The 25,787-nt window shown below is 48.3% G+C and overlaps 1 protein-coding gene across 1 annotated transcript in view; it reads left to right on the top strand.

The window, feature by feature from the left end:
• The window catches only part of MREG (melanoregulin), a 34,212-nt gene extending 9,162 nt beyond the window's left edge, over window positions 1-25,050 (top strand). Inside the window, exons 2-5 of the mRNA XM_075001284.1 lie at window positions 2,115-2,274; window positions 21,300-21,390; window positions 22,806-22,969; window positions 23,335-25,050. Of these exons, the coding sequence (XP_074857385.1) occupies window positions 2,115-2,274; window positions 21,300-21,390; window positions 22,806-22,969; window positions 23,335-23,469 (550 nt within the window). The 3' untranslated portion in view covers window positions 23,470-25,050. The remainder of the gene's footprint in view (window positions 1-2,114; window positions 2,275-21,299; window positions 21,391-22,805; window positions 22,970-23,334) is intronic.
• Window positions 25,051-25,787: the final 737 nt, after the last annotated feature.

Below are 25,787 nucleotides of genomic sequence, written 5' to 3' on the forward strand. Positions count from 1 at the left end.
TGCAGGACTTACTGTCCCCTTTTACGCCATCCGTGGAAGTGATATCTGTGCCGTTGCCAGGGACTCCCTCTCCTACCCGAGAGTTGTCAAACTGCCACTGGTTCGAGGCCTCGTGATACGGGAGTCTTATGTGAAGGTGGCCTCTGACAGGCTGGCTTTAGAATAAACAGTGGCAGTTTCCGGGGCCCTCAAAGTGCCATGGACTGAGTGGTGATCTGGGAGCTCCAAACACGAATGCGGTGATCCTACTGAGAACTACACAACATAACCCTTCCAACGTCGTGGCTTTTGTAGTCATCAGGGTGATCAGAGACCGTTTAGTGACTCATGGATGCTGTAGGCTTATGGTTACCCAAAGAAACACAGCCTCCGGGAGCCAGTAGAGAGCAGACTTCGTTTCTGCAGCTTTTCTCTTCCGTGTTTAATACTCCCCACGTTCTGGAGCTTGAAACATGCAACCACTGAGCAAACGGCTCAGCTAAGCGCAACTGCTGGAGGGACAGACTTCAGAGGGCCCGACGGTGGGCATGGGAGTGTGTTTACTAGTGATCAGTGGCCGCTGGGATGGAAGTGTCTGGACAAGGCTGTTAGTGGCGTAGTCGTGAATGGGTTTTGTTTCAGAGGAGAACTCTTCTGTCCCTTCTGAGGTTAACTTTTCAAAGCAGTGTAAAAGGGAAAGTCGGGTGTTGGAGGAAGGAAAGGGAGGATGTATTTTAGCCCCATACATTCTCCCACCCCCAATTTCTGGTTCAGAAATGGGTTCTGGGACTCCCAGAACCTTTTCCTCCCCACATATGTAAGTCTGGGAGTGGTGGGTCTGACAGCTTCTTTAAGAACTTGTAAAGGGATATTTAATCTGTTCTCTGAGTGCAGAAGGTTTGGGTAATTCCCTGAGGTAGAGGAGTCCTCCTAGTACTACAGCTATTACCGCCAACTGTAGTAATGCACATGGGCATGCTCTGACCAAAGGTCCAGCTACCCCAGTGTCCTGTCTTCCAACTGTGGTCACTGCCAGATGCCCCAGAGGGAGTGAACAGAACAGGTAATCGTCAAGTGATCCCTCTCCTGTCATCTGTTTCCAGTCTCTGACAAACACAGGTTAGGGACCCCATTTCTACCCATCCTGGCTCATAGCCACTGATGGACCTAACCTCCAGGAATTTATCTAGTTCTTTTTTGAACCCTTTAAAGTCTTGCTCTTCCAAACTTCCTTTGGTGAGGAGTTCCACAGGTCTATTCTGCAGTGTGTGAAGAAAAACTTCCCTTTCTTAGTTGTAAACCTGCTGCCCATGAATTTCATTTGGTGATCGCTAGCATTCAGCTGACTTGGCAGTTTGGGAGCTGCTACCAGTGCACGTGAGAACTGGTTGATGGCAAGAAGGCAGCTGTACCACTGCAGAACAGAACGGATACTGGGGGGAACAGGGCTTAGAATAGGGCAGTTCGAAAGATACGCCCCATTCTCACGTAGCACCTTTCCAAAGCAAAGCGTTCAGCGGGGTCTTAGTGATTTTGTAGAGGACGGTGGTAGCCGTCAGGAGTTAGAATAGCACCGTGAGGATTGTTGGTTTGAAATGCATTCTCTGAGTGCTTAAGAAACACAGGTTTCCTGTCTTCTCCAGAGCAAAGTACCTTTAACAGAGCAACACTGCTAGTAATACCTTGGACTGAGAGCATGAGATACTAGACTAACTTCTGCTTTTCTGTTTCAAAAGCAAAAGAGTTGCTAGCGGAGTCATACAGACACCACTTAGAAGACATCTGACTCTACAGAACAGTGGTCCTGGAAATTTCTGGCCCTCTAAACAAAAACTTCTCTGCAGACCGCCAGCCAGCCACATGTGTTGACAAAATGCATTCACTTATCTCTAAATAGCTTAAATACTAAATTACCCACATGAATCTGTTGAACCATAAACACGTAGCTATGCAGCTGCAATGTGGAGGAGGTTGCAGGGGAGCAGAAAGTCCTGAGTCCAAAGCCCAGCTGCAAGATGGCTGTGGACCCCTAGTGCTCCATGGACCACACGCGGAGAACCACTGCTCTAGAACTTGGTGGCCGTTCTCCAAGCTCACTCACTGACAACTGCATCTCAATCCTTTCCCCTTTTCAGTCATAAGAACCCTTATGCCTCATTTGGAGCCACCCTGGCGAGGGACGAGGAGAAGAACCTTTGGAGCATCCCTCATGATATGTCCCACACTGAAGCAGACGATGACAGGCTACTGCATAATCTGATTGTCGTTAGGAACCAGCTGGAGAAAGACTCTGAGGTAAGACCAAAGGACCACCGTCTATGGATGCACAATCATTGCATAAACACTTGCCATAATTACAAACCCGCCCCAAATTCTGAACTGCTGAGAACAGAGGCAACCACCACAAATACCAGTGGTTGGTCATACAAGAGGTAAACGTAACCAAGTGGTAAGTCTGGTTGGCTCCTGGATACCTTTCAGGTTTGTGGATTGCGATGGTAGCTTAGCGAGAATCAGTATCAAATAACTGGAGGTAATACATGCTGATGCTCAGTATTCTTGAGGCAGAGCTGACGTTTCTGTCTCTTCAACGGAAGGTACAATGCTTCCTTTCAGAAGACTACATCAAGGACTTGTTGATGCTTCTGTTTCTAGGAGGGGCTGGAGGTTGGGTACCACATGGTAAGTGTTGCTTCAGGGAAAGAGAATTTTCCTTATTTCCCTTCAGTAATACATATTGGGAAGAGGTGAATAGGGAAATGTTTCTCTTCCTTGGTCCAAGTGGCTCTGACACATTTCCTGTACCAGCATGCACCCTTAAGGCTTTGTTGGACTTTGATTAAATTTAACCACCAAACAGACCAAGTTGCTTCTCCTTCTTGTCTCTGCAGACATTGAGAGTCCCTGCCCCAATGTGTTGCTACCATTTCTAGTACCGGTTGAACCTCTCTAGTCTGGCAACATCCGTAATCCAGCATGATTTTAGTCAGCCAGATGACCACTTATCACAGGTGTGGCCAAGTTTCCCATGACCCCATAAAGTTTGTTTCTAGCCACCCCTCCTGGCTCTCAGTGTTCTGTGCTGTTGTTTAGCTGTAATTTACCCCTAAATGTCTTCTAAGAGCCCAGTGAGCAGTGGCAGTGTTGGTAATGTGCTAGGCAATACTGACCTCCTGTGGTCTGGCAAATTCTCTTGGTCAGGTCAGGTCCTGAGGGTGCTGGACTAGAGAGGTCCAACTTGTACAATGGGATTTCCATCATGGCTGGGCCCTCAAAGATGTTACTATGAGAGTATGTTTATGAGGGGGGATGGGAGATACACACACACACACACACACACACACACACACACACACACACACACACACACACACTAGAGCTGGAAGGGACCTCAGGAGATCATCAAGTGCAGTCCCCTGCCCTCTTGGCAGGGCCAAGCACCTCTGTGCCCCGGAGCCCTAACTGGCCGCCTCAAGGATTGAACTCACAACCCTGAGTTTAGCAGGCCAAGATGGGGAAGAGCTGCAGCACCAAGTCTCAGTGCCCAGATCAGCTGGTGCAGGCTCATGGGGTTCACACTGTTGGGCTAGAAACAGCAGTGCATATGTCAGGCTCAGGCTGGGGACTGTTCCTTTCTCTGGGTCCTGAGCCCGAATGTCACCACGGCTGTTTCTAGTCCTGTAGCATGAGCCTGAGCCGCGTGACCTGGGTGCTGAGAGTCTCGGCTGTGGGATATTTTTGGCTGAATAGACCTAGCCTATAATACTCCTCCTACAACTTGTATAGTAAGAAGCAGAGGTGGCTGAATGGTGGTTCTGCTCTCTGGGTAGGACACCGCTGACATAAGCCATGCTTCTCTCCTGAGCTAGGATACCCTGGAGAGCACTGCTTCTGAAGGGCCACAGCTTTGAACTTCTTGCTTCGTCACACCTGTTGCCATTCTTGGACGCTCCCGAGCCTTATTTGCAGCTGTTAGCCTCTGCACGTTCAGAGCTGCATTCGCTCTTCCTTTGTCTTACCACCACGCCGCAAACTTAACATTTCCCCAGGAATATTTGTGCCCTTCAGCTGACCTTGAGTGGCAGCAGCTTGTCATGTCAAATATTCGTATAAGCAGAATTTGGTAATGATCATGTGCAGCTGGTTAGACTAGTTGGGGGGGGTAACTGTCATCATTATATAAGCTACATTTTATCGGCCTGATTTATTTCGCTAATGGACTTCATGTGTGTGACCGTAGTGACATGGAGCACGGGTTGAAACAGACTGTGGAAAATATTTGCTTTTAAATTAAATTGCACGTCCCTTTTGGACAGCTGTTAGGACTGTGAAATGTTTGCAGTAAAAGCTTGTCGTTCCAAGAGTAATTTCATTATGATCTCCTGAAAATGATCCAATTTTATTACTGAAAAGTCAGCAATGCAATTTTTTCTCTTTGAGGGATTAGGACTTCTTTTAAGTGAAAATGAGCCAATTTTCTTTAACTGAATGCCTTCTACATTTGACAGATGAAATGAAAGAGTATAATTTTTGAATGTATTGTCATTAAGTGAGCTTTAGAGGGTGTTAGTTTTAGATATTTTGTAGGGTTGGGAAAAATCATTACGGGAGACCAAATTACAACAAATTCTCATGACCACACATTTATTGATATAGAAACTGTAACTTCTCTAATGTTCTTAACTGCATGACCACTTGTTTCTTAATTAGAAATGATGGCTTGGTCTGGCCCTGGCCTGTTGAAATCCATGGAAGGATCCCCCCCATTTGTTTTAATGGGCCACACTTGGGGTTACTCCTTAAATTATTGTTTAGGTGTGTGGGCACTTGAAGTTAATCGAATATAAAGGAATATAGCTGGTCGTGACTTAATTTTGGAGTAGAACAGTCCTTTAATCTGACGGTTAAGAGGTAGAACTACTTCCTAATGACTGACTCTAAAAGTCATTAGGATTCATGTGACAGCATCGTTAACTGGGTATGGTGCTTAACGTGTCAGGTCCCAGGCCTGGGGAACTCCGAGTTAGATGAGATTCTGTGTCATAAAGAAAGGTGAGAAGCTGAGAAGAGATCATGAGGTGTCCATGTGCCAGTAAACACATCTTGTGTCCCAGCTAAGCTACCTAAGATAGTCATATGCCCCCCTTCCCTCACCCGTGTCACTCCAGAGTCTCAGTCTTTAATGTATTGAGCCTCCTACTACCTCTGTCAGGTAGGACAGGGTTGTTATCCCCATTGTATAGACGGGGGAACTGAGGCACAGAGATGAGGCGAGGGGTCACAAGAAGTCAATGGCAGAGCAGGGAATTGAATCTAAATCCCTACCCAGGCCCATTACTGACTGGACTGCCCTTCCTCTGTACTGAAAGACACCAGTTAACTACAACAGATGTTGGATCAGGCTGCTTGTTCTTAGTCTCTTAGCATGTTGAGTCGTATGTGGCATGGTCATCGGTGTTGGAAGCCTGGGGGCCTTCACTCTAGGGGAGCCACAAACCTCCTAGGATCCTTGTGCTGTTGTATTTCAGTCACCAGCTTAAAAACTGAGCATCAGATTTGACTCCTTTGACCTCATTTTTAACATTTTTGATATTAATATTACTCCGATGGTGACCTGAGCTGAAATCTTAGTAGATCGTAATCCTCGAATTTCGTAATGAACGTCTTTAAAACTTCGTCTGTAGCCTGAGCAGGTAGCAAAGGGCAAAATTTGTAATTCATGTCAGCATGACATGAAGTTATCTGTGGTGTCGCTACTTGTAGCTGCTAACACAAAGCCAGCTGGGATGCTGTGTGATTGGAGAACCTCTTTCCTCCCAACTCAGTAAGCCCTTCTGGTGCTTATGTAAAACTCCCCCAGAACTATAGTAGTGTTAATAGTCCTCCTTCCTATTATTGCCCCTATGCCAAGTGGTAGCAGATTTCAGAGCCTTTGGGATAGATTAGGTTTCTTCTACTTTACACTATATACTAGTCCTTGAACCGAGGGGGTCACAAACAGCACTCAGAAGTCCCTGCTTTGGACATCTCAGCTCAACCCATTCTCAGGAAGTGACTGCCCTCGAGATTAGGACAGAGAGCAAACTCTCCTGCTGTTTGCAATAGCTCCTCTAAAGAGAATTATTGACACAGGGCATTTTCTCAGAACTTAGAGCAGCTCCTTTTTAAAATATCCACTCTTGTTTAAAAATAGTCAGGGATGAAGAATCCACCAGCGTCCGTCTTAAATAGTTCTAGTAGCTAATTCTGGCCTTGTTAGGTCATTCTGGAAGTGAATCCTCTCTGAAGCAATGCTTCTGGGATTGAAGTGGGAGGCCTGCTTCCTGGAACGGTGCCAAGAGACGGTAATAGTTAGGAAAGCTCAGACACGGGGTTTTTAAAGCTGTGAATATCAATATGAGTCACCAAAGGAGGTGCCCTTTAAAGATGGGGAAACCGAGTCACTGAGAAGTGAACTGTTTTGCCCATCGTTGGGTAGGCTAGAGGCGGAGCTAGGAGTAGAATCCAAAGATATGTCTGTACTACACGGGCTGTACTGGCACAGCCCTGTTAAAATAGTGATGCCAGCATCCCTCTGTAGTGTAGATGGCGCTTACACAAGCAAAGGCAGTTGTCCATCCGAACCTCCCTGAAAGAAGGTAGCTACGCTGACACAGCTGCAGTGAGCTGCACTGCAGATTGTCCGCACTCTTGACTGACGTAGCGGAGGAGACGTAACATCTCTCTTAGTCTCTGATGTTACTCTTGAGCCTCGAGAGATGGTGGTGATGGTCACACAGCTCTTTTTTTTCCAAACTTGGGTTTGCCAACACGGCTTACGGTCGGCGTTCCCTGTCAGCTGAGCAGTTGGCTGGCCGCTCAGGAGAGATTCAGGTGCCGTCCAGCTGATTAGCAGAACACCCCAGCCGGCAGCTTGTATTTCTAGAAGGAGGGGACATCTGCACATGCGGCGATGCACATCACCTCATTTTTTTCATCCATGGGCAGAATAAATGTTAAGGAATATAGAAAGATACAGCCAAAAGAGAACCTGCTGCAGAAGGTCATCAAACAGAAGCTACAGCTCTTTGGGAATATTTGCAGAATGAATGATGGACGAAAAATCAAGATCCTGGTATTTGACGTAATGGACAGTTCGCATAGGAGAGGCAGACCCCACAGAGAATGGATAGATGATGTAGTAGATTGGTGTGGAGCTAGTCTACAGAAGCTAAGCCACTCTGCACTGGATAGGGAAAGATGGAAGGAAATGGTGAGAGAGGCGTCAGACACCAACAGGCGCTGAGCCCATGGTTATTGATGGTGATGATAATGATGGTTACAGCAGCAGTGAATACTCCTCAGCTCAGGTTAGCAGCTTGAGTGAAGGCCTACAGGAAACTCTGGGGTTTAACTGCTAATGTGTGTTAGCAGCAGCCGTGATGTGTATTTGCTGCTATTGAAACAGGCGTTAAGAACACACTTTTTCCAGTGTAGATGCACTGAGTCCTGTACCTTTACTCACAGCTTTCTTGCTTTCATGTTTTCACTTCAGATGACTGTTCCTGGTCAGTTACGTAAGTGTCATTGGTAATCAGCTTAGACCAGTGAAAGGTGTGTATGGTGACCATTGAAACTCCAGCAAGAAGGGCGTTCTTTGCTGCTTCTGAGTCCAGCCCCTTCTGAGAGACCTGAAGACCTTGGCCTGGGAATGAAAGATTCCTGTGCTCTCAAGTGAGCATTTCTCAGGTCCGCCAAATAGTTCCACCAGCTTCTAATGAGTGACCAGTCCTATGAGAGCAGCCAAGGTTTTAACTGCAGCCTCTCATGGATTGTGAATGTGATGCCTAGTCTTCTCTGGGGAGCTGTTAGACTCGAGCTCCCCAGAGTTCTTCCCTTCAGCTGCTGTCTTAGCCAGATGGTTCCCATAGGGAGTTTACGGCTGTTGCAAAGGACATGCTGCTCTCTCAGCTAGTCATGGACAAGGATTGCACGCTGGGCTACTTGTGATTTCTCCCATGAGCTGATTGCCGCTGAGCGCTTGGGCAGCCGCCCAGGAGAGATTCAGGGGCTGCCCAGCTGATTAGCGGAGCACCCTCAGCCGGCAGCCTGTGTTTCTATTGGTGGTGCGCATCCACACATGCCTCGGTGCACGTAATAAAATAGATTCTGCTCATGGACGGAAAAAATTGGCGGGAACCTTGACCGAGGTGTCGGTTCTTGTTTTCCCTGGTGCCAAATCTGCATCAGGGAAAGGAGAATTCTTCTATTTCTAGGTTCTGATTCATCAAAGCACTCAGACGCGTGCTTAAGTCCCAGTGACTTAACTGGGTGTGCGTATGTGCTTGGCAGACCTGGTGCCCAAGTGTCCTTGTCTTCCTTAAGGACTTACCAATACCAGTATTGGTGGAATATAGTCCTTTCCCTGTAGAATTATTGGGCCAAATTCACGTGCTTGGTATCCATGTGAAACTGATTTTTCTCTTCTGTGCAAAAACCTGTGCTGGGTTTTTTAAAGCAGGAGCGTGAACATGCATGAGTTAAGTCACCTGAACAGGGTTTCTTAATATGCTTACCATCTCTCTGGGAGGTCACTGACAGGTGACTCTTTCCCAGCTGTATCCATTTAGTGGCTTTCACTAAAGCCATGTGGTGGCACCACAGGTGCCGACAAACCTGTGGTGGGGGTGATAACAGAAGCTGTGAATAACCGCAGAGTAAATTTATGGCCCATAATGACTTGATAAAAGAAGTATTTATAAAGAGAGGCGTCTGTAGTTTCTTTTCTTGAATCCATCTTTAGGCATATAAATAAATTCCAAGATTGTGACTCACCTGAAATAAATTTTGGGCATGGTTAGACCTACTTTGCAGTCTGCTCATCAATAACCCTGTAATTCTAGCACCCAAAGGGCCTCCTCATCTTCTTTATAAGATGGTTTTCACTTGCAATTTCTACATCGAGTGGATGTCATTCTGTAATACATGCCCTAGCTCAACCAGTTGTGATCCTGATACTGGAACCACTGGGAGAAAGTTTTATGGCTTGTGTTATGCAGGAGCTCAGGCTGGCCAATTTAATGGGCTGCTGTTGGCCTTAACATCTGTGAACCTCAACACAGAGAGCTGTAAATCCTCATTCCTTTGCTGTTGTGTACTTCAGATATTTTACAGTATTCCCCAGTCCACGAGTTCGTTTACCTCGGGTCCACCATCACTGACACCCTGTCGTTGGACACCGAGCTAAATAGGAGGATCGGAAAAGCGGCCACAACTCTGTCCAGACTCAGCAAGAGAGTGTGGAATAACAACAAGCTGTACACTCACACCAAAATGCAAGTCTACAGAGCCTGCATCCTCAGCGCCCTCCTTTATGGCAGCGAGACTTGGACCCTGTATGCCCGCCAGGAAAAGAGGCTGAACGTCTTCCACTTGTGCTGCCTCAGGCGCATCCTTGGAATATCATGGAAGGACAGAGTGACCAACACTGCCGTTCTCGAGCAAGCTGGAATCCCAACCATGCACACCCTCCTCAGGCAGCGTCGACTCCACTGGCTTGGCCACGTCCACAGGATGAACGATGGAAGGATTCCAAAAGACATCCTGTACGGTGAGCTAGCCTCTGGCAAAAGACCTCCCGGACGCCCCCAGTTGCGTTACAAAGAGGTCTGCAAGAGAGACCTCAAAGAGGTAGACATCGAGCTGGACAACTGGGAAGATCTAGCAGATGACCGCAGCAGATGGAGGCAGGGGTTACACAAGGGCCTTCAGAAGGGCGACTTGAAGATCAGACAGCTAGCAGAGGAGAAGCGAGCGCACAGAAAGCACAATAAGGACTTGCCAGACACCCACTACATCTGCAAGAGATGCAGCAAGGACTGTCACTCTCGTGTGGGTCTTTCTAGTCACCATAGACGCTGTAAATGGAGTCCTCAATTGAAACTTTAAAGGGCACGATCCATAGTCTATGCAGACTGAAGGATGCCTACTACTACTACGTGTAAATAAATAAAACTGAGGTATGTGTGCTAAAGTTCATTTAGTGATGGATTATCCTGCGAGTTAATAAGTAATTCCTAATGAGGCTCCCAGCAATGTGACCTGTTGGGCCTTTGACTGGGAGCCAGAGGCCGTGTCTACACTAGCCCCAAACTTCGAAATGGCCATGCAAATGGCCATTTCAAAGTTTACTAATGAAGTGCTGAAATACATATTCAGCGCTTCATGAGCATGCGGGCGGCCGCGGCACTTCAAAATTGACGCTTCTCGCCGCCGCGCGGCTCGTCCCGACGGGGCTCCTTTTCGAAAGGATCCTTCTTACTTCGAAGTCCCCTTATTCCCATGAACAGATGGGAATAAGGGGACTTCGAAGTAGGTGGGGTCCTTTTGAAAAGGAGCCCAGTCGGGACGAGCCGCGCGGCGGCGAGGAGCGTCAATTTCGAAGTGCCGCGGCTGCCCGCATGCTAATGAGGCGCTGAATATGTATTTCAGCGCTTCATTAGTAAACTTCGAAATGGCCATTTGCATGGCCATTTCGAAGTTTGGGGCTAGTGTAGACACGGCCAGAGAGAGACAGAGATCATAGTTCCAGATCTTCATCTGAACTACTGTTGGAGGCTGGATTGGTCATGTCACCGATCTGTCTCCAGTTCCCCACCTTTAAAATAGGGGGCCATGAGGACCTGACTTCCTTTGCAATGTGCTCTGAGATGTAGCACTATAAAAATCGCTTATGAAAGAGATTATCAGTATTAGTGTGAAATAAATACAAAAGTTAGCTGTTCTGGGATTGTGAAGTAGCGACCACATCTGGCTTCGGGGCTGATCTTCAGCTCTGACTTTTCTACAGCTATTGCCTGCAAATCAGTGGTGCAGCTTATTGAGCTACTGGAAGAACAACTGACGTGCAGAAGAGAAGAGCCCTGCACACTGATTTCTGGCAGACCTGGGGGTTGAGAGGTAGGCAGGGAAGCTGGAAGGTGGGATTAGGGTAGAAAAGGTCAGCAGCAGGGACAGACAGTCCCTTTCCTGTTGTATTGTGCTTAAAAGACATCTTGCATCGCAGTGTCATCCAAGCTGTGAGAGAGGTTTACTGTGTTGCCTGTAAAGATTCGGAAATGAAATCGTTCATTTGTACAACTTGAAGGGCTTGTCTCGCCAGGGACAGGCAGAAAATTTAATCCAAATTAACCAAAGGCGTGGATTATGAAACCACATTAAATCCCCATGTGGACACACTTACTTAGAATTTAAGTGGCCTTCATTTGGATTGCCTGAATCCACTTTGGAAATGAGTTAAAATACCCTGAATTAAAGCTGCTTTAATTCTGAGTGGAGGTATTCACACGTGGGTTTATCTACTCCACTTCCATTTCAGACATCCCAGCTAATTTGGATTAACTTTTCTGGAAGAGGAGATCAACTATGACATGCTGCAAGATGGAGTTCCTTGAGTGCTGCTGTAGCACAGTGTGAGCCTGTGACATGAGTCACGTCTCTCCCATTTAACCTGTCTTCAGTTGACTAATATTGATACTTCCAGGCAAAGATCTTTTGCTCTGAGGGGATTCTGACCATTCTCTACATCACCAAACCTTTTAAAAATTGACAGGACCAAAATTTCTGCTTTCTAGCAATCCCTAGCTCCTATCCAGTGCTTTTCATCCACAGAGCTGAAAGCATTTTTCATAGGTGGGCAGTATCGTTATCCCCATTTTACAGATTGGAAAGATGAGGCACACGAAGAGGAAGTGACTTTCCCAAGATCATCTAGCAGGCCAGTGGCAGAACCAGGAAACAGAACTCGGGGCCACTGAGTGATCTGTCCACTAGGCAACATTGCCTTCAGTCATATACAATCAAGTTTATCCAATAAATCAAACCTCCAAACCCCTATAACTTTCCCAGAAATATACCCTCCAACTTTCCCCAAACCCACTTTTTACAGCATCACTGGAAGTGACTCTAATTCAGGATTATTTAGGGCCAAGGTGTCAGGTAAATTTTTTTTTTTTTAATAAAGAATATGAAAAGGGATCCAAATTTTGCATCTGATCATGTCTCCAGAAAACTGCACCAAGCCACTACCTCCAAACAAACCTTGAATGCTGGAGCAACACATGTCAGGATTGGTATTTTAAAGCTTGGGCCCACATCTGATAATCTTTAGGCAATTTGACCTAATTTCCAATGTAAAATTCACGAGAACAGCAAATTAATTTCAAGGGAATAAAGACTCAGCTCTGACAGGGGATTGCTTTGGCAGCTTGAAGAAGACTGTCTATTAATTAGGAGGCTTCCCTGTCAGGAAGAGCGTATTTGACAGCATTTGCTGGTATTCTCTTTGGCACAACTTTTTGTTCGAAGTCCAGTTCTGTGCCAGTCGGGCTAATGCTTAGAATTGTCCCCACTTCAATCTGGCCGATATATTGCGCCGTAGAATCCCTGGAATTTTTCCAGGTAAAGAGTTAAGCAGCTGCGTGTTCTGCTCAGTAAGGCAGCCTGGCGGGTGTCTCTGCTCACACGGAACTCACACTTTCTCACAAGCTCTGTGATACGTGGAGTTAATCATCACTTCCCTTTTGTGAGCTTTTATTGGCCAGAGACTGAGATTTCCAGGAACCGTTACCAATCGGATACTGGAGCAGCTGCTGCTGAGTGGCAGCAGTGTTCTGCATTTAGCAGAAGGCTCGGTGTTGGTGTGTGCGGTAAGCAAATATACTAGGACATTTACCCGGCATTGCTCAGTTCCTTAACTTGATTAATTTTGGATCTTTTTATGTCCATGCTTCATTTAAAAGATTGCTCTGGGGTGCGGCTGGGGATGAGGCATTCAGTGTACAGACAGCTGGCCCCCAAGCTGCTCTGGTGACAGATAAGACTCACACCTCCATGGGTGCTGCAGCCCCAGTGGGCACACCCGGGTTCATCTGCCCCTCAGTGCTTCTCCACCAGCGTGAGGACTGCAGAAAACTCTGCACTTTCCCCTCACTCCCTGATGAAGGGGAATAGCCAGCAATGGACCCACAGGAATCAGGTGGTGGAGGGAGCTGCAGACCCCCAACCGGCCCCTTTCATCTGCATGGTGATTCTACCTCTTTTCTGTATGGTTTTCTGAGAAACCATCTCATCTCAGGTACATCCCATTTTCCTGGTACAGCCAAACCCTGACAAGTTATGTTAAGAGGAAGCTGGGTACCTAATCTGGTGGTCCTAGCTCTTTCCACTTAGGAGGAGCTGTTGGACAGACAGCAGACAAAAATATGTAGTAGAATTGATACAGATCGCAGGCATCCTCTCGCCATGTTCCAAGCTGGGGCGCAGGAGCTCACTGAACTGAATCTAACACTGGTGCAGTGCATCACTCTCTGGGATGGGCAAGTTGGGAAGAGTTGAGTTGGCCAACTTAATGACTACTTGAATCAGACCTTTTTGCAGTTGTGGTTTTGCTGCAGTCTATTGATAGGTTCTTGTGAAATGTCACCCTGCTGTTGAGACCCCCTGTCTGGTCTCATGGTGCCAACAACCCTTTAGTGTTCCTTCGCAAGAGTTGTCCGAGGAAGTCAAATGGATTGGCAGGCTAAAACAACTTCTTCCTTCACTGAAGATCACTGCCAGCGGAGAAGAGATGAGATCAGCAGACGGGGAAGAAGCTACATGCTTATAGAGCAGTAGAACAGCACAGAAAGTTCGTGTCAGAAGCCAGGGTTATTTCTTGGGTTTCTGCAATCTTTAGAACCATGATTCTGTGGAAGTTCTTATACTCTCCACTGGTCCTGCACTGCATCTGCTACACCACAGAATTGTATCAAGGCTTTTCTTGTGTCTTCACTGGCACAGTGTGTACCATTAAATCCATGATGGAAAGGACAGCTTTTGCATCTGGGGAACTAAGACTCAGAATAAGTCACATGCCTGAAATCATGTGGGAAGTCTGGGTGAAGCTAGGAACAGACTCCGGACGTGTGCTGTGAACACAAGTTCATCTTGGTTCTCTTTTGGTGATGTCATTTTTCCTGGTTGAAGCGTACCACAAGAGCAGCAATGAACATGGTGAAGGAGCAAGCAGCATGTGTCTGCGTAGTTGAAGCTTGGTGGAACGTTATCCGTAAGAACGAGGTAGCAGAGTTGGATAAATGGTTTTCTTGAGCTCCATTAAGATGACCCTCAAAAGGTGGGGAGAAATTATTTTAGTTCTCTGGGATCAAAAAAAGTATCAGTAGCAGCTTTTTATGTAAACAATTCTTCTGCTTATTAAATTAAAGGATCAGGTTCCATCCACTCTGTAGGACTGACTGGAGATCTAGTGAAAGGACAACACATTAAAAGTCATGAAAGCAAGAGCTCTGTTTCCATGACATTTTTTTTAATGTTTTGTCATTTCACTAGGTCTCCAGTCTGCTGAAAGAGGATTTTTAGATTTGCTTGAAAATATTTTAGGTTTCTTTTGCTCGCACCTATTTAAACATCAACACCCATTTAACGTTTGGGAGAAAGGGCCTCTTTGTTAAAGATCGCCATTGGTGACAATTTGGTTAAGGTTTGAGAGCTCTTATTTCTGATGCATCTAGTATGTAATTGACCAACAACTGACCAGAATCAACATTTCTGATGCTTCTCATGGTTCTTCTACACCAGTGTTTCCCAGACTTCGTTGCACCGTTGACTCTCTCTTCTGATGACAAAAGCTATTACATTAACTCAGGAGAGGGGACGAAAAATGGAGCCCTGCTACACTGCACTGGGTGGTGGGGGTGGAGGGCAAAGCTGAACCTTAAGAGCTTTTGCCCTGTGGAGGGGACATGTAACACCTTGTAGCCCTGGGGGATGGGACTTAGGCTTCAGACTTGCTGGGGCCCAAAACCAACGCCATTACAGTGACCCCAATCAAATGGGGTCCCGACCCACAGCTTGCGAATCTTGGGTCTATGAGCCCCACCCCCCCGGGTCTGTAACGTGTTTTCTCTCTCCATGAGGCAGGAAGTCACTCTGGGTTCAGCTCTAGTGATGTCAAGGCCACGTGTTTGGATGTTGAATTGTTTTGTTCAGTAAGAATTGATATGCATCCCCTCCCCACCCCAGTGAGATTGCCTGCATTACTATCTGCTTTCTGCAGGGCCGTGGCATTGTGTGCAGGGGAGGACATAGGAGAAGGGATCGTGTGATGCCATTTGTGACGTTTCCTGTCCCATTCTGTAGGAATACTACTACCCAGCCTGTACAGGGCAAGGACTGGGCGGTCAGTGTTTCTGCAGCCTACTGAACTTAGCAGGAGACGATGAAGTTACTTGTGGATGGTGGCACAGCTGAAGGGAGAACTCTCATCTTGGGAGAGCCATGCAAAGCGTTCTCAGCTCAGGCATGAGAATCGCCTCTCCTTTCAGTGGCTCGCGGTGCACTCCGACTGTGCTCGTCCAAAGCTGTGCAGACGTTCAGACTGGAGCCTGTCCTTACTTAACGTTTTCTCAGCTCTCGTGAGGACAGCTGCGGTGCTGTTCAGGGGCCACAGCCTGTTGGTGAGGACCAATGTTCCCTCTAAGCATTTCCTTCCAGGTGCAGATTTTTTTCCATCCATGGGCAGAAGAATAAACCTTACGGGCACTCAGGCATGTGCAAATGTGTGCCCCGACTTGGAGAAAAAATCCTAGCTGTGGCACGCCGCTAATCAGCTGAGCGGCATTTGAATCTCTCCTGGGTGGCCACCCGCATGCACAGTTTACAGAGAAGAGTGGTGGGGACTCAGAGTCAGAAGGTTACAGTAGGTGAAAGCTCAAAAGGGTGGCTTTAAGCAGCCCCTCCAGGTTGTTTAGATGCACTGGCTTGTGTGTGAGTCGAGGGGGGTGGAGCCAGAAAAGGGGTGGGACACACTGCTTCTGAACCCTGTGGGTTCTTTTCTAAATGCTCCATTAGGCTGAGCTAGGACCTCTTGCTACCTCTGCCCAGATCTTGGTCCAGGCCCAGTTCCCCATTGTACTAGGCGATGTTCAGGAACATCGTAGGACAGACCCTGTCCTGGAAAGCTTCCAGGCTGAATAGACAAGTGAGAGGGGAACAAAAGGCACAAAGGAGTGACGTGACTTGCTCAAGGTCATGTAGCCAGTTAAAGGCCAGACAAGGACAGGACCAAGCTCTCTGGAGTCCCAGTCCCAGGCCCCACCCGCAAGAGCACACCGCCTCTGTTAACTTGCGATCTGGGGCACATCACTTCCCCTCCTAGAAGCAAGTGCTTCCTCCCTCCAGCGGCTCTGCAAAGCCAGTCGCTGTGGTGGCTGCCCTTCGTGTGAGGTCTCCCCTTTGCACTTGTTCTCTCAGCCTGAGCTTGACACTTCTTCCTTACCCTCATTTTCAGCTCTGGAGCTGCGTGGGTTGTTGCGCAAGAGTCTGCCGTCATCCTGGAAACTAGTCACAAGTCCAGCCACAACCTCTCTCTGTTACTGGTCAAGTGTGTCTTTTCCCTTCCTTTGCGCGCTCTTGCTGGAGAGCTCCGATTCACTGCTTGTTTTTCCCCACAGACCTTTCCTTCCTTTCTTGGCAACATTCTGGGTCATGAGGTCGCTGAGAGGATTCCAAGGGATCTCTGCCAGAATGGTCTGCGGCAGTGTGGGCCTCACATGGGAAAGGCTGGTGTTTGGGGTGGTTTTTGTGCTCCTCAAGTTCCACTCAACTTCTCCTCAAACTCTCACAAACTGGAGTATCTTCTTCAGTTGACAAATAATCCCCCTCCTTCCTTGCTGAGGTGGGGTTGGCATCCTCATGACCAGGCAGTGACACAAGAGGGGACTTCCAGGTTGTTACCATGACATCTCCTCTTCAGAACATCAGGTCATGTGCCAAACTGTACCAGCGAGGCCATTTCCAGGCTCCAGAGGAGGGGGTGTGGAGGGGAAACTGTTATGGTTTGCTGAATAGTGAATAGCACCAGTACACTCCTGGCTTAGCATGAAAGATTTCCAGGCTTGGGGGGGGGGAAAAATTCATAAGATGCTGTGTGCTGGTCTGACTTTTCCCTGCTCTCCTGACCTAAATTCACAACCATTGTAACATCATTGGTCCTCTCCCTCGAGATGATAATCTCTGGGGACTTCCTTTGGCTGTATTTGAGGAAATAGGGTAAAACAGTTTATTCATGTGGAATGCTGCAGTCTTGACTTGACTGACTGTACACTGCAAAGCACAGAGATGTGTTCTACAGCTTTTTACCGTCTCCATAACAGGAGAAGCTGGCTGCCAGTGCTTCCAAAGTAGAGCGACTAAAGGTTGCTCCTTAACTGGAGTTCCCTGCTACAAGAGGGACCAGGTGACCTTGGCTCTCACGGGGAAGTTCAGGAGCCCTGACATCGGCTGGGAGAGCAATGCAGCAGCAGCAGCAGCAGCCAGACAGCTGGCAGGGGGAGGGATAGCTCTGTGACTTGAGCATCGCTCTGTAAAACCCAGCATTGTGAGCTCAATCCTTGAGGAGACCATTGAGGGATGGTGCTTGGCCCTGCCCAGAAGGGCAGGGGACTGGACTAGATGACCTCCCAAGGTCCCTTCCTCCTCTAGGAGATGTGTATCTCCAATTATACATATAGGAAGTTTTCAGAGAGTGGTGAGGACAGTTTTCTGGTATAAGCATTAAAGGAACCAACAGGAGTCCTGCTGCTCACAAACAGGGAGGAATTGGTAGCAGAAGTAGGAAGCAACAATGTTCCCTCTGATTTGTCCCATCCAGGTGTGGAATAAATTTTGCCACACGGAGGCCTGTGCAGCTTTCCACCACCAGTACACACTATGTACACCAGTACAAGCTGTGGCCACTCTGCTAATCAGAAGGGAAGCATCTGAATCTCTCCTGGGTGGCTGCCCAAACACTCAGCTTATAGGGAACACCAAGTCGCATCATCCACAGATTTTCCAAGCTCACTCTGTATGCCAGACTCCAGCAGTGACATGAGATGTGTTTTGCTCAGGGTCCTGACAGAAGGAACAAAGGAAAGGAGCAGGATACAGGCCCTGGATGTCAGAAAAGCAGATGGGAACTGATGGGCAGGATCCCGGGGGAGGCTAATAATGAGAAGGGAGAAAGGAATCCGTACTCTGGAAAGTAGGGAGAGGGTCCAGAGTGGCCTAGACAAATTGGGAGGTTGGGACAAAAGGTATCTGATGCGGTTCAACAAGGACAAGAGTTGGGCCCCTGGGATGGAAGAATCCCAAGCACCACTACAGGCTGGGGACCAACTGGCTAAGCTCAGTTCTGCAGAAGAGGATTACAATGGATGAGAAGCTGGATATGAGTCAACAGTGTGTCCCTGTTGCCAAGAAAGCTAACAGCATAGTGGGCTGCATAATTCGGAGCATTGCCAGAGGACTGAGGGAACTGATTGTTCCCCTCTCGTTGGCACTGGTGAACCCACATGTGGAGTAGTGTGCCCTGTTTTGGGCCTCCCACAACAGAAAGGAGGAGGACGGGCTGGAGAGAGCCCAGCAGAGGGAACAAAAATGATTGCGGGGTTGGAGTGCCAGGTTATGAGGAGATGCTGAGGGACCTGGGCTTTTTCTATTTTGAAAAAACTGAGGCAGCTCTGTTCAAAGTCAGCGAAGGCCTGTAGCTCCTAATTCCATGAAGTTCAGTGGGAGGAGTGTGGCTGAGCTGAAAATCTCTGCCTGACGCTCTGAGGTGTTTTGATTAGGTAAAATCTGGATTTCCTTGTCCTGGAACCCACCCCCACCTGCCTCTGAGGTGGCAGGATGAGAGAGTTAGTGAGTCAAGAGAAAACGAGCGAGACGTACTTGTGTGAGCCTCAGCTTGCTGGGCCACACCCCTCTCTGCTCTAAATAGGGTTGACACCTAATGTCTTGAGTCATTGGTGGAGGAACACGGTGTCCTTGCACCCCAAGCCCGTTCCCATTCCAGCACAGAAGTGCACACTAGCATTACCTAAAGTGCTCCCAGGTGAACCTGCAGGGCCTGCAGTATGGAAACATCACAACCAGTTTGTCTGCCTTGAACACACTGAGGTTGTGTCGTGCGTTGTTTGAGCTAGAGCTGGCATTACAGGCTCTAGTGGCAGGCAGTGTTGCCTGTAATTATCATCCAGGGGTGGAATAAATTTTATGTGCAGCGAGACGTGCGGAGGAGCACCACCAATAGCAATACAGGCTGCTGGCTGTGAGCGCTGAGATCCCTCTGCTAATCAGCTGGGTGGCATTTGAATCTCTCCAGCAGCTGCCCAAGTGCTCAGCTCACAGGGAACACTGGTGCCAGGCAAATCTGACTTCCATTACAAGCCCCGATTTCAGTTGTCCTCAGTTATGCCAAACTTCAGTTTCAGCTGAAATCTCCTCAGTTGGGGGTGTGCCTCAGGTTTCCCTTTTTTATCTCCCCCCCGCCCCGGGGGAGTTGTTCATCTGATTCTAGTTTCTTACAATAACACCACTGAAGAGCTCCAGCTCTGTAGCAGGGAGGTGACATTTGGCAGGCAGGTTGCCCTCTTGCCCGAGATGTGTCTTTGCTTGTGAAAATCTGGCGGGGTTTATAGCTTCTGAAGACCTCCGGGACCCCTCACTGAGTATGCTTCAACTCCCAGCCCAGCTTGGGCTTGCTGTTGTGTGCACATTTGATACATGCTGCTCTTCCAGAGCTGCTGAGGCTGAGCCGGACTTCCTTTGCCTTATTTCCTCCTCAGTGCTGGGCACCGCTGTGGTCTGTGGGCACGAAGACACTCTCTGTGCTCAGTGCTTCTGGTGTTGAGGCAGAGAAGTGGTCAGCCTGAGGGTACATCTAAACTACCGGAAGATTGTCATTCAGGATTGATCTTCTGGGGTTTGATTTAGTCCTCCTAGTGGCGATGCGCTAAATCGAACCATCAGGGTTCGCCAGTCAGCCCTGGAGATTCCTTGTTGTCGGAGGAGTAAGGGAGGTCGACGGGAGAGTTTCACCCATCGACATCCTGCTGTGTGGGTGGCCAGAAAAATCGAGCTAGGATACATCGATTCCAGCTACGCAATTGTCATAGCTGGAGTTGTGTGTCTTAGATCGACTTTTTGACCTGGCCCAAGTCACGTTCAGAGGTGCAAGAGCCACAGTTGGGAAACCTAAAGGTCTCAAGGGTAGGCAGCAGAGAAAGCCATTTAAGGGCAACTAGGGACAGAAGAGTCGGCAACCACCACGGTACACACCCTTCTGGAACTGGGCCTAGAACCTGGTATTTCTGAGTCCCGATATAGCACAGCCAGGAGACCCTGTGGCAAAGAGTGTCTCATTCCCTCGTACTGGCTGGTCCACACAGAAAATAACTACCAGCTACTCTTTTAGCTCAGTGCTGTGGATCTAAACCTCCCAGACTGTGGACACTTGCTTTGGATTAAGAATGTCCCTAAATCTCTTAAAAAAAAATCCAGACAAAGTTCACACTTGTCTTGGTATGAATTGAAACCAGTTTTGTTACATTGGAGCAAATTTCAGCAAAATCCGTCTTAGGGAAAAAGATGTGTTTTTTAATGCGTGTTTAAATGGAAAGAAAAAGAGGAACTGGGACATGGTTACAGTATTTGCAGATCAGATTTAAAAGTGAAATTAGCATCTGCGTGTTAGTAATTATCTGTTTACTTATTACCTAGTAATTACCTGCACTTTCCTCCTCTAAAAACACACAACTCATGGAAGCACAAAGTCTTGTGCAGAATGACTGTGGGGAAAAAATGCAAACAAACGGACCTTTCATTTCTAAAGACGGGAGTGTTATATCTGCCAGTAGAATGCATTCTGCTGATAATTTTTGTATAATTACGTAGAAAGGCTGCAACTAAAAATTGTCATCTTAGGGTGCAATTACTAATAGACAAATGCTAATTTCGCAGAGTACAGTGGGAAAAGAATTGGGTCCAACTGAGGCTGGCTGAAATTTTCTAGTCCATTTGGTTTTGATGGAGAAAAATTGCTTCTTCTGGGGATGGGGTTATTTTTAATTTCTAGTATTGTTCTTTTAATCTCGTTTCATGCCTTTGTTCACTGAGAATACATGGCACTTCACACCCAGCTGTACGGAAGATGAGCTGGTGTTTTAAAACACAGTTACAGGGGGCCTTGCAATTAGCACTTCATTAATGATGTTGATGCTGGAGTCAAACTTAACGCTTGTACTTCTGCAGCTTAACTGACTCCAGTGGCAATGAGATTAAAATGGGGAAAAAGCTTGCTTTGGTTGACAAAGGTGCCATAGCTCCACCATGCTGCGAACAAACTGAATGCCACTGGCTCATACAGCTCTGATGGAGGCATGCGCCAAGGGAGGAAAGTCCCCCAGGCGGGATGGGCTGTACAGAGCGAAGAAGCCTGACTCTGTTCTCCTCTTGCCTTGCAGGAATGGCAGAAACTGAACTACGACATCTACACCCTGCGGCAAATCCGAAAGGAAGTGAGGAGCCGGTGGAAACGTATTTTGGAAGAGTTAGGTAAACGCGAGAGTCCCGCCCACCACTGGGCCCCTTTCAAATGCCACGGGAGTGTCACTCCGCCCCTCTGTGCAGCTTCTGAGGACTGGGGGCGAGTGCCATGCTCTGGGCATCACTAAGAGCTGACTCCCATGGCTCCGCCCCTTCTGGCTGAGGCTCCACCCCTTCCGGGGGCATGGGCCCAGCCCCTCACGCCTTGCCCTGGTGCCCACGGTGGCTGTCAACCCAGCTGCTCCTTGACGTGTAAGAAATCCTCCATTTATCCAAGGGGAGACCTGAGCCACGAACCAAGTACACTAAGGTCTCGGAGTACGTGAGTCGCACGAGTCGGGGTCCAGCTTTTTCCCCGGTAGAACATGTTCTGCAGCCGGGGAAGGAGCAGAAAGATAAGTCCTGGGGTTGGGGGGCAGCTGGGGGAGGATTAAGCCTGGCAGGGCTGCAGGGGGGTGAGGGGTGGAGTTGAGCCAGAGCTGTGTGCAGGGATGGTGATCTGGAACCCTGCTCGGGTGATGAGCCAGGCCACTGGGGGTTTGAACCAGAGTGGAGGGGTGGGTGGGTTGAGTCAGAGCTGTGCATAAGGGGTGGTGAGCCGGAGCCACAGGCGGGGGTGTGGGGCGAGCCAGGAGCGGGGTTTGAACCAGGGCTGGGGAGGTTGAGCTGAAGTCACACCTGAGAGGTGCTGAGCTAGAGCCAGAGGCGGGGGGTGGGGAGTGAGCAGAGCTGAGCGGGGGGCTGAGCCAGGCCATGCAGAGCTGGGTGGGTTGAGCCAGGGCCGGGGCGGAGCGAGTAAAGCACAACTGGAAATGGTGCATTTCCAGGGTTTACTGAAGGAATTGGGGTCAGCTGCGTAAGAGCAGGGTCGCATACTCTGAGACCTTACTGTAATTTGATGGACTTAGCCGGAAATCAGTAGCAAACCCCCAGCTCTTCCCTTCCCTTCCCTGAGAGGTGATGAATACATTCAACTCTGCTGGCTTCACTGATCCCTGTTGGATCGTGAAAAGAGCCGGGCACCCAGCTTCTATTGATGGTAATCACTGTACTCGTGCCCAAGGAGCAGGTGAAGGCTGAACCAGCACAAACAAAGGTGCTCGTTGATCAGGAAGGCATAATGCAGGTGGACCCCAAAATTGCCTGGGGGAGGTTGTGGAATCTCCATCACTGGTGATATTTAAGAGCAGGTTACATAGACATCTATCAGGGACGGTCTAGGTGGTGCTCGCTCCTGCTGTGAGGGCAGGGGACCAGACTCGGTGACCTCTCGAGGTCCCTTCCAGTCCCAGTGTTCTATGATTTTATGTGCACAAGGCGCCTGGATTGAGTCGGTCGGGTCTTTGCAGCAATGTTACTGCCCAGGGATGTTCCTCCATGTTGAGCGTCTTTCATTTCAACGGGGCCGCTCGGTTGTGTTGCAGGGTTCCAGAAGGAGGCTGACTCTCTGCTGTCTGTGACCAAACTTAGCGTCGTCAGCGATTCTCAGAACATGAGCAAAGCCCGGGAGATTCTGCTGAAGCTCTCTGAGGAGACGAACATTTTCCCAGCCGGCTGGGAGCTCTCTGAGCGGTACCTCTTTGTGGTGGTAGGTAGCTGCATGTTCCCAAATTCGCTAACCCCCTCTGCTAATGAGGTCACAAAAGGGAGATAAGTAGCAAAACACACAGGGTCAAAGCCCGGTGAACCCCATTTTCCCAGCCATGACTGTGCAGTCCATGGCTGCCCTGGCGGCCCCTTTGGGCGCCAAGATAAACACGTCTGCGCCGTAGGCCATGAGCCTAATTCACCTGAGAGTGACTCCATCTCTGTGCTACTGATTTCTATTGGCGACATGACAGTGGCATTGCACAGGGAAGAGGGAGGCCCGATGGCTTTGTAAGCCTGTCTCAGAGGGCATCTTTGAACGGAAACTGTTGCAAAGCAATTCTGACGCCCTCGTTGCTTTGACAGGAACGGCTTATTGCCCTGGACGCGGCGGATGAATTCTTTAAGGTGGCCAGCATCGCCTATCCGAAGACACCCAGCACAGCAAGTGCAGACAGGAAGCAGAAAGAAATGCAGCACGTTCTTTCTCCGCTGCCCTGAAAAGACTGCATGGGCTGGAGGTGGGCTGGGTTTCCTGTTCCTCACAGGAGCTGGCTCACTCGCTGAGACTAGCTGAGGCGATGTGGTTTTTCTTTCCTTCGTGGGGAAAAAAGGGGATCCCCAAGAGCAGAGTGCCTAAGGAAAACGTCTTTATTGGGAGCAACGGGTCTGCAAGGGTTCCCCAGTCAAAGGGATCCAGGGTGGGTTGACATGGACCTGGACGCAGGAATGTCTCCTAGTGGAGGGTGCGGTGTCCTGTGAGTGGAAGAACGTACCAGACCATCGGCTGAGCGATGATATGGGTGTGTGTTTGGGGAGGAGGGAGCCCCTTGTGCAGAGTGGCGTAAAGGCTGGGCTGCCTCTTGTCCGAGCTGCATATAAAGATTTGTATTTCTGGCTGCTCCCAGTGGCCTCCCTCCATTTGTAGTCAGGAGAACCCATGACCGACTTCTTTTAAAACTTCCTTAGCCTGGAAACATGTTAAACCTTTCTCCATGGTGGACCCATCCCTCCACTGCAATGGATGGTATTTTGCAATTTTGCATTACATCAGTGAGACTTTATCTTCCCCCATCCCCTCTGCAGCGAAGGGAAGGTAGCAGTCAGGCAGCAATCGGTGGCAGGAGGCTTGAGTGGATTTATTTGCATGCGTCCCGGACAGCACTTGACAGATGACGTGGTAAGGTGCTGACATGGGCACCGTCTCCCTTTTCCTCAGCAGTGCTGCATGAAGAAAAAACATTCCGTTCCTTATTTATTCAGCCCCCGAGTTACTTCTGCAGGCAAGGTGGCAGAAAATCAAACCCTCCTCCTCCCGTGAGCATCTTCCCTCCTGCGACAGGAAACTGGATGTTTGAAACTGAGCTCTGTAACTCAAGCATGAGGCTAAAGCTGACATGAAGGATCCTCATTCCAAGCTTAGCTCCCAGGGAGATCCTGTCCCAAAGACATTGGGATTATTGGAACCTTTTCACCCAATCTCTGTAAACACATCGGCCACGACCTTCCCAAAGTGACTAGTGATTTTGGGACGCTCCCATTGTTCCATGCTCAACTGGACACTTTAGAGGAAACTGATTTTCAGCATGTGTTTATCAATCACCTAAGACAAGCTGTCCCCTTTGGAGCCTCTCAGGTTGGGCACCCAAAATCACTAGCTGCTTTTGGAAAACTTTGGTCGTCATAACTGCATTATTTTAAATGGAGGAAAAAAAAAGATGATTGTACTGTGCAAAAAAGTATGCTCTTATAAAGCTTGTGATCTGAGATTTTTAATAAGGACACAATCTGTTATCTTGCTGTTTTATCTGGTAATAAGCAATAATTTTAAAACACTGGACATGAAGAATAAGCAGGTGTTCTTGTTTCTTATTGGTTAGTAGAACTACTGTTGACAGTCCAGCTGAAAGAGATGCTTTCATTGGAAGCTTCCTGGGAAACAAGCTAGCAAGATAGAGCTTTTATTTGTTTATACCAACCATGTTTCAAATGTACATGACTTATAAATGTTTCTTATTCTTCCTGAGAAAATGTCAGTTCTATACATCAATGAAACATTAATTTAATAAATCCAGAGTTCTGCAAAAAACAGTTAAAGTTCTCATTTGAGGGGATGTCCGACCATTTCTGCCTCCACCGGGACCTGCTTGTGTCTCAACCAAAAATAGGCTGTTTCAGTACTGCTTGTTGAGTGGCAGAGGGTACTGGGAGCATCTGCTTCACTCACTTGTGTGCGATACACAAGGGGTGTCTAAGCTAGAAGTGCTACAGCTGTGCCGCCATCGTGCAGACACTTGCTACATGGATGGAAGATGCTCTTCCACCACTGTGGTAAGTCTACCTCTCCCAGAGGCAAAAGCGAGGCTGATCAAGGAATTCTTCAATCTGGTGTCTACACCATCGCTTTGGTCAGCTTAATGACTCGGCCGAGCGAGCTACACCCTTAAGTTGATTAATTTTCTAGTCCTGGGACCAAACTCCCACTGAACTGAGCGCCGGGAGGAATACAGTAGAGGCTTTCAAAGGAACATATGGAGGTTAGGCACCCCAGTCACACATGGTTTCAATGGGACTTGGACACTTCGCTCATTCTCATATAACCCCTGGATTCTGTTTTCCTACCCCAAATCATCTGATGAGATGGATTTTGCCCACAAAAGCTCATGACCTAATAAATGTCTCTGAGGTGCCACAGGACAGAAATAGGTCATTGCCGTGAACTGCTTGGTTTGCGAGATATGGTCCGTGACAATGCGTCTACACAGAAAGTCTTTTAAACACACGCCCGTCGTAGATTGTTTTTAGAGTTACTGGGCTCT

This window comes from Carettochelys insculpta, chromosome 8 (genome assembly GCF_033958435.1).
Source record: "Carettochelys insculpta isolate YL-2023 chromosome 8, ASM3395843v1, whole genome shotgun sequence".
NCBI classification, from domain to species: Eukaryota; Metazoa; Chordata; order Testudines; family Carettochelyidae; genus Carettochelys; species Carettochelys insculpta.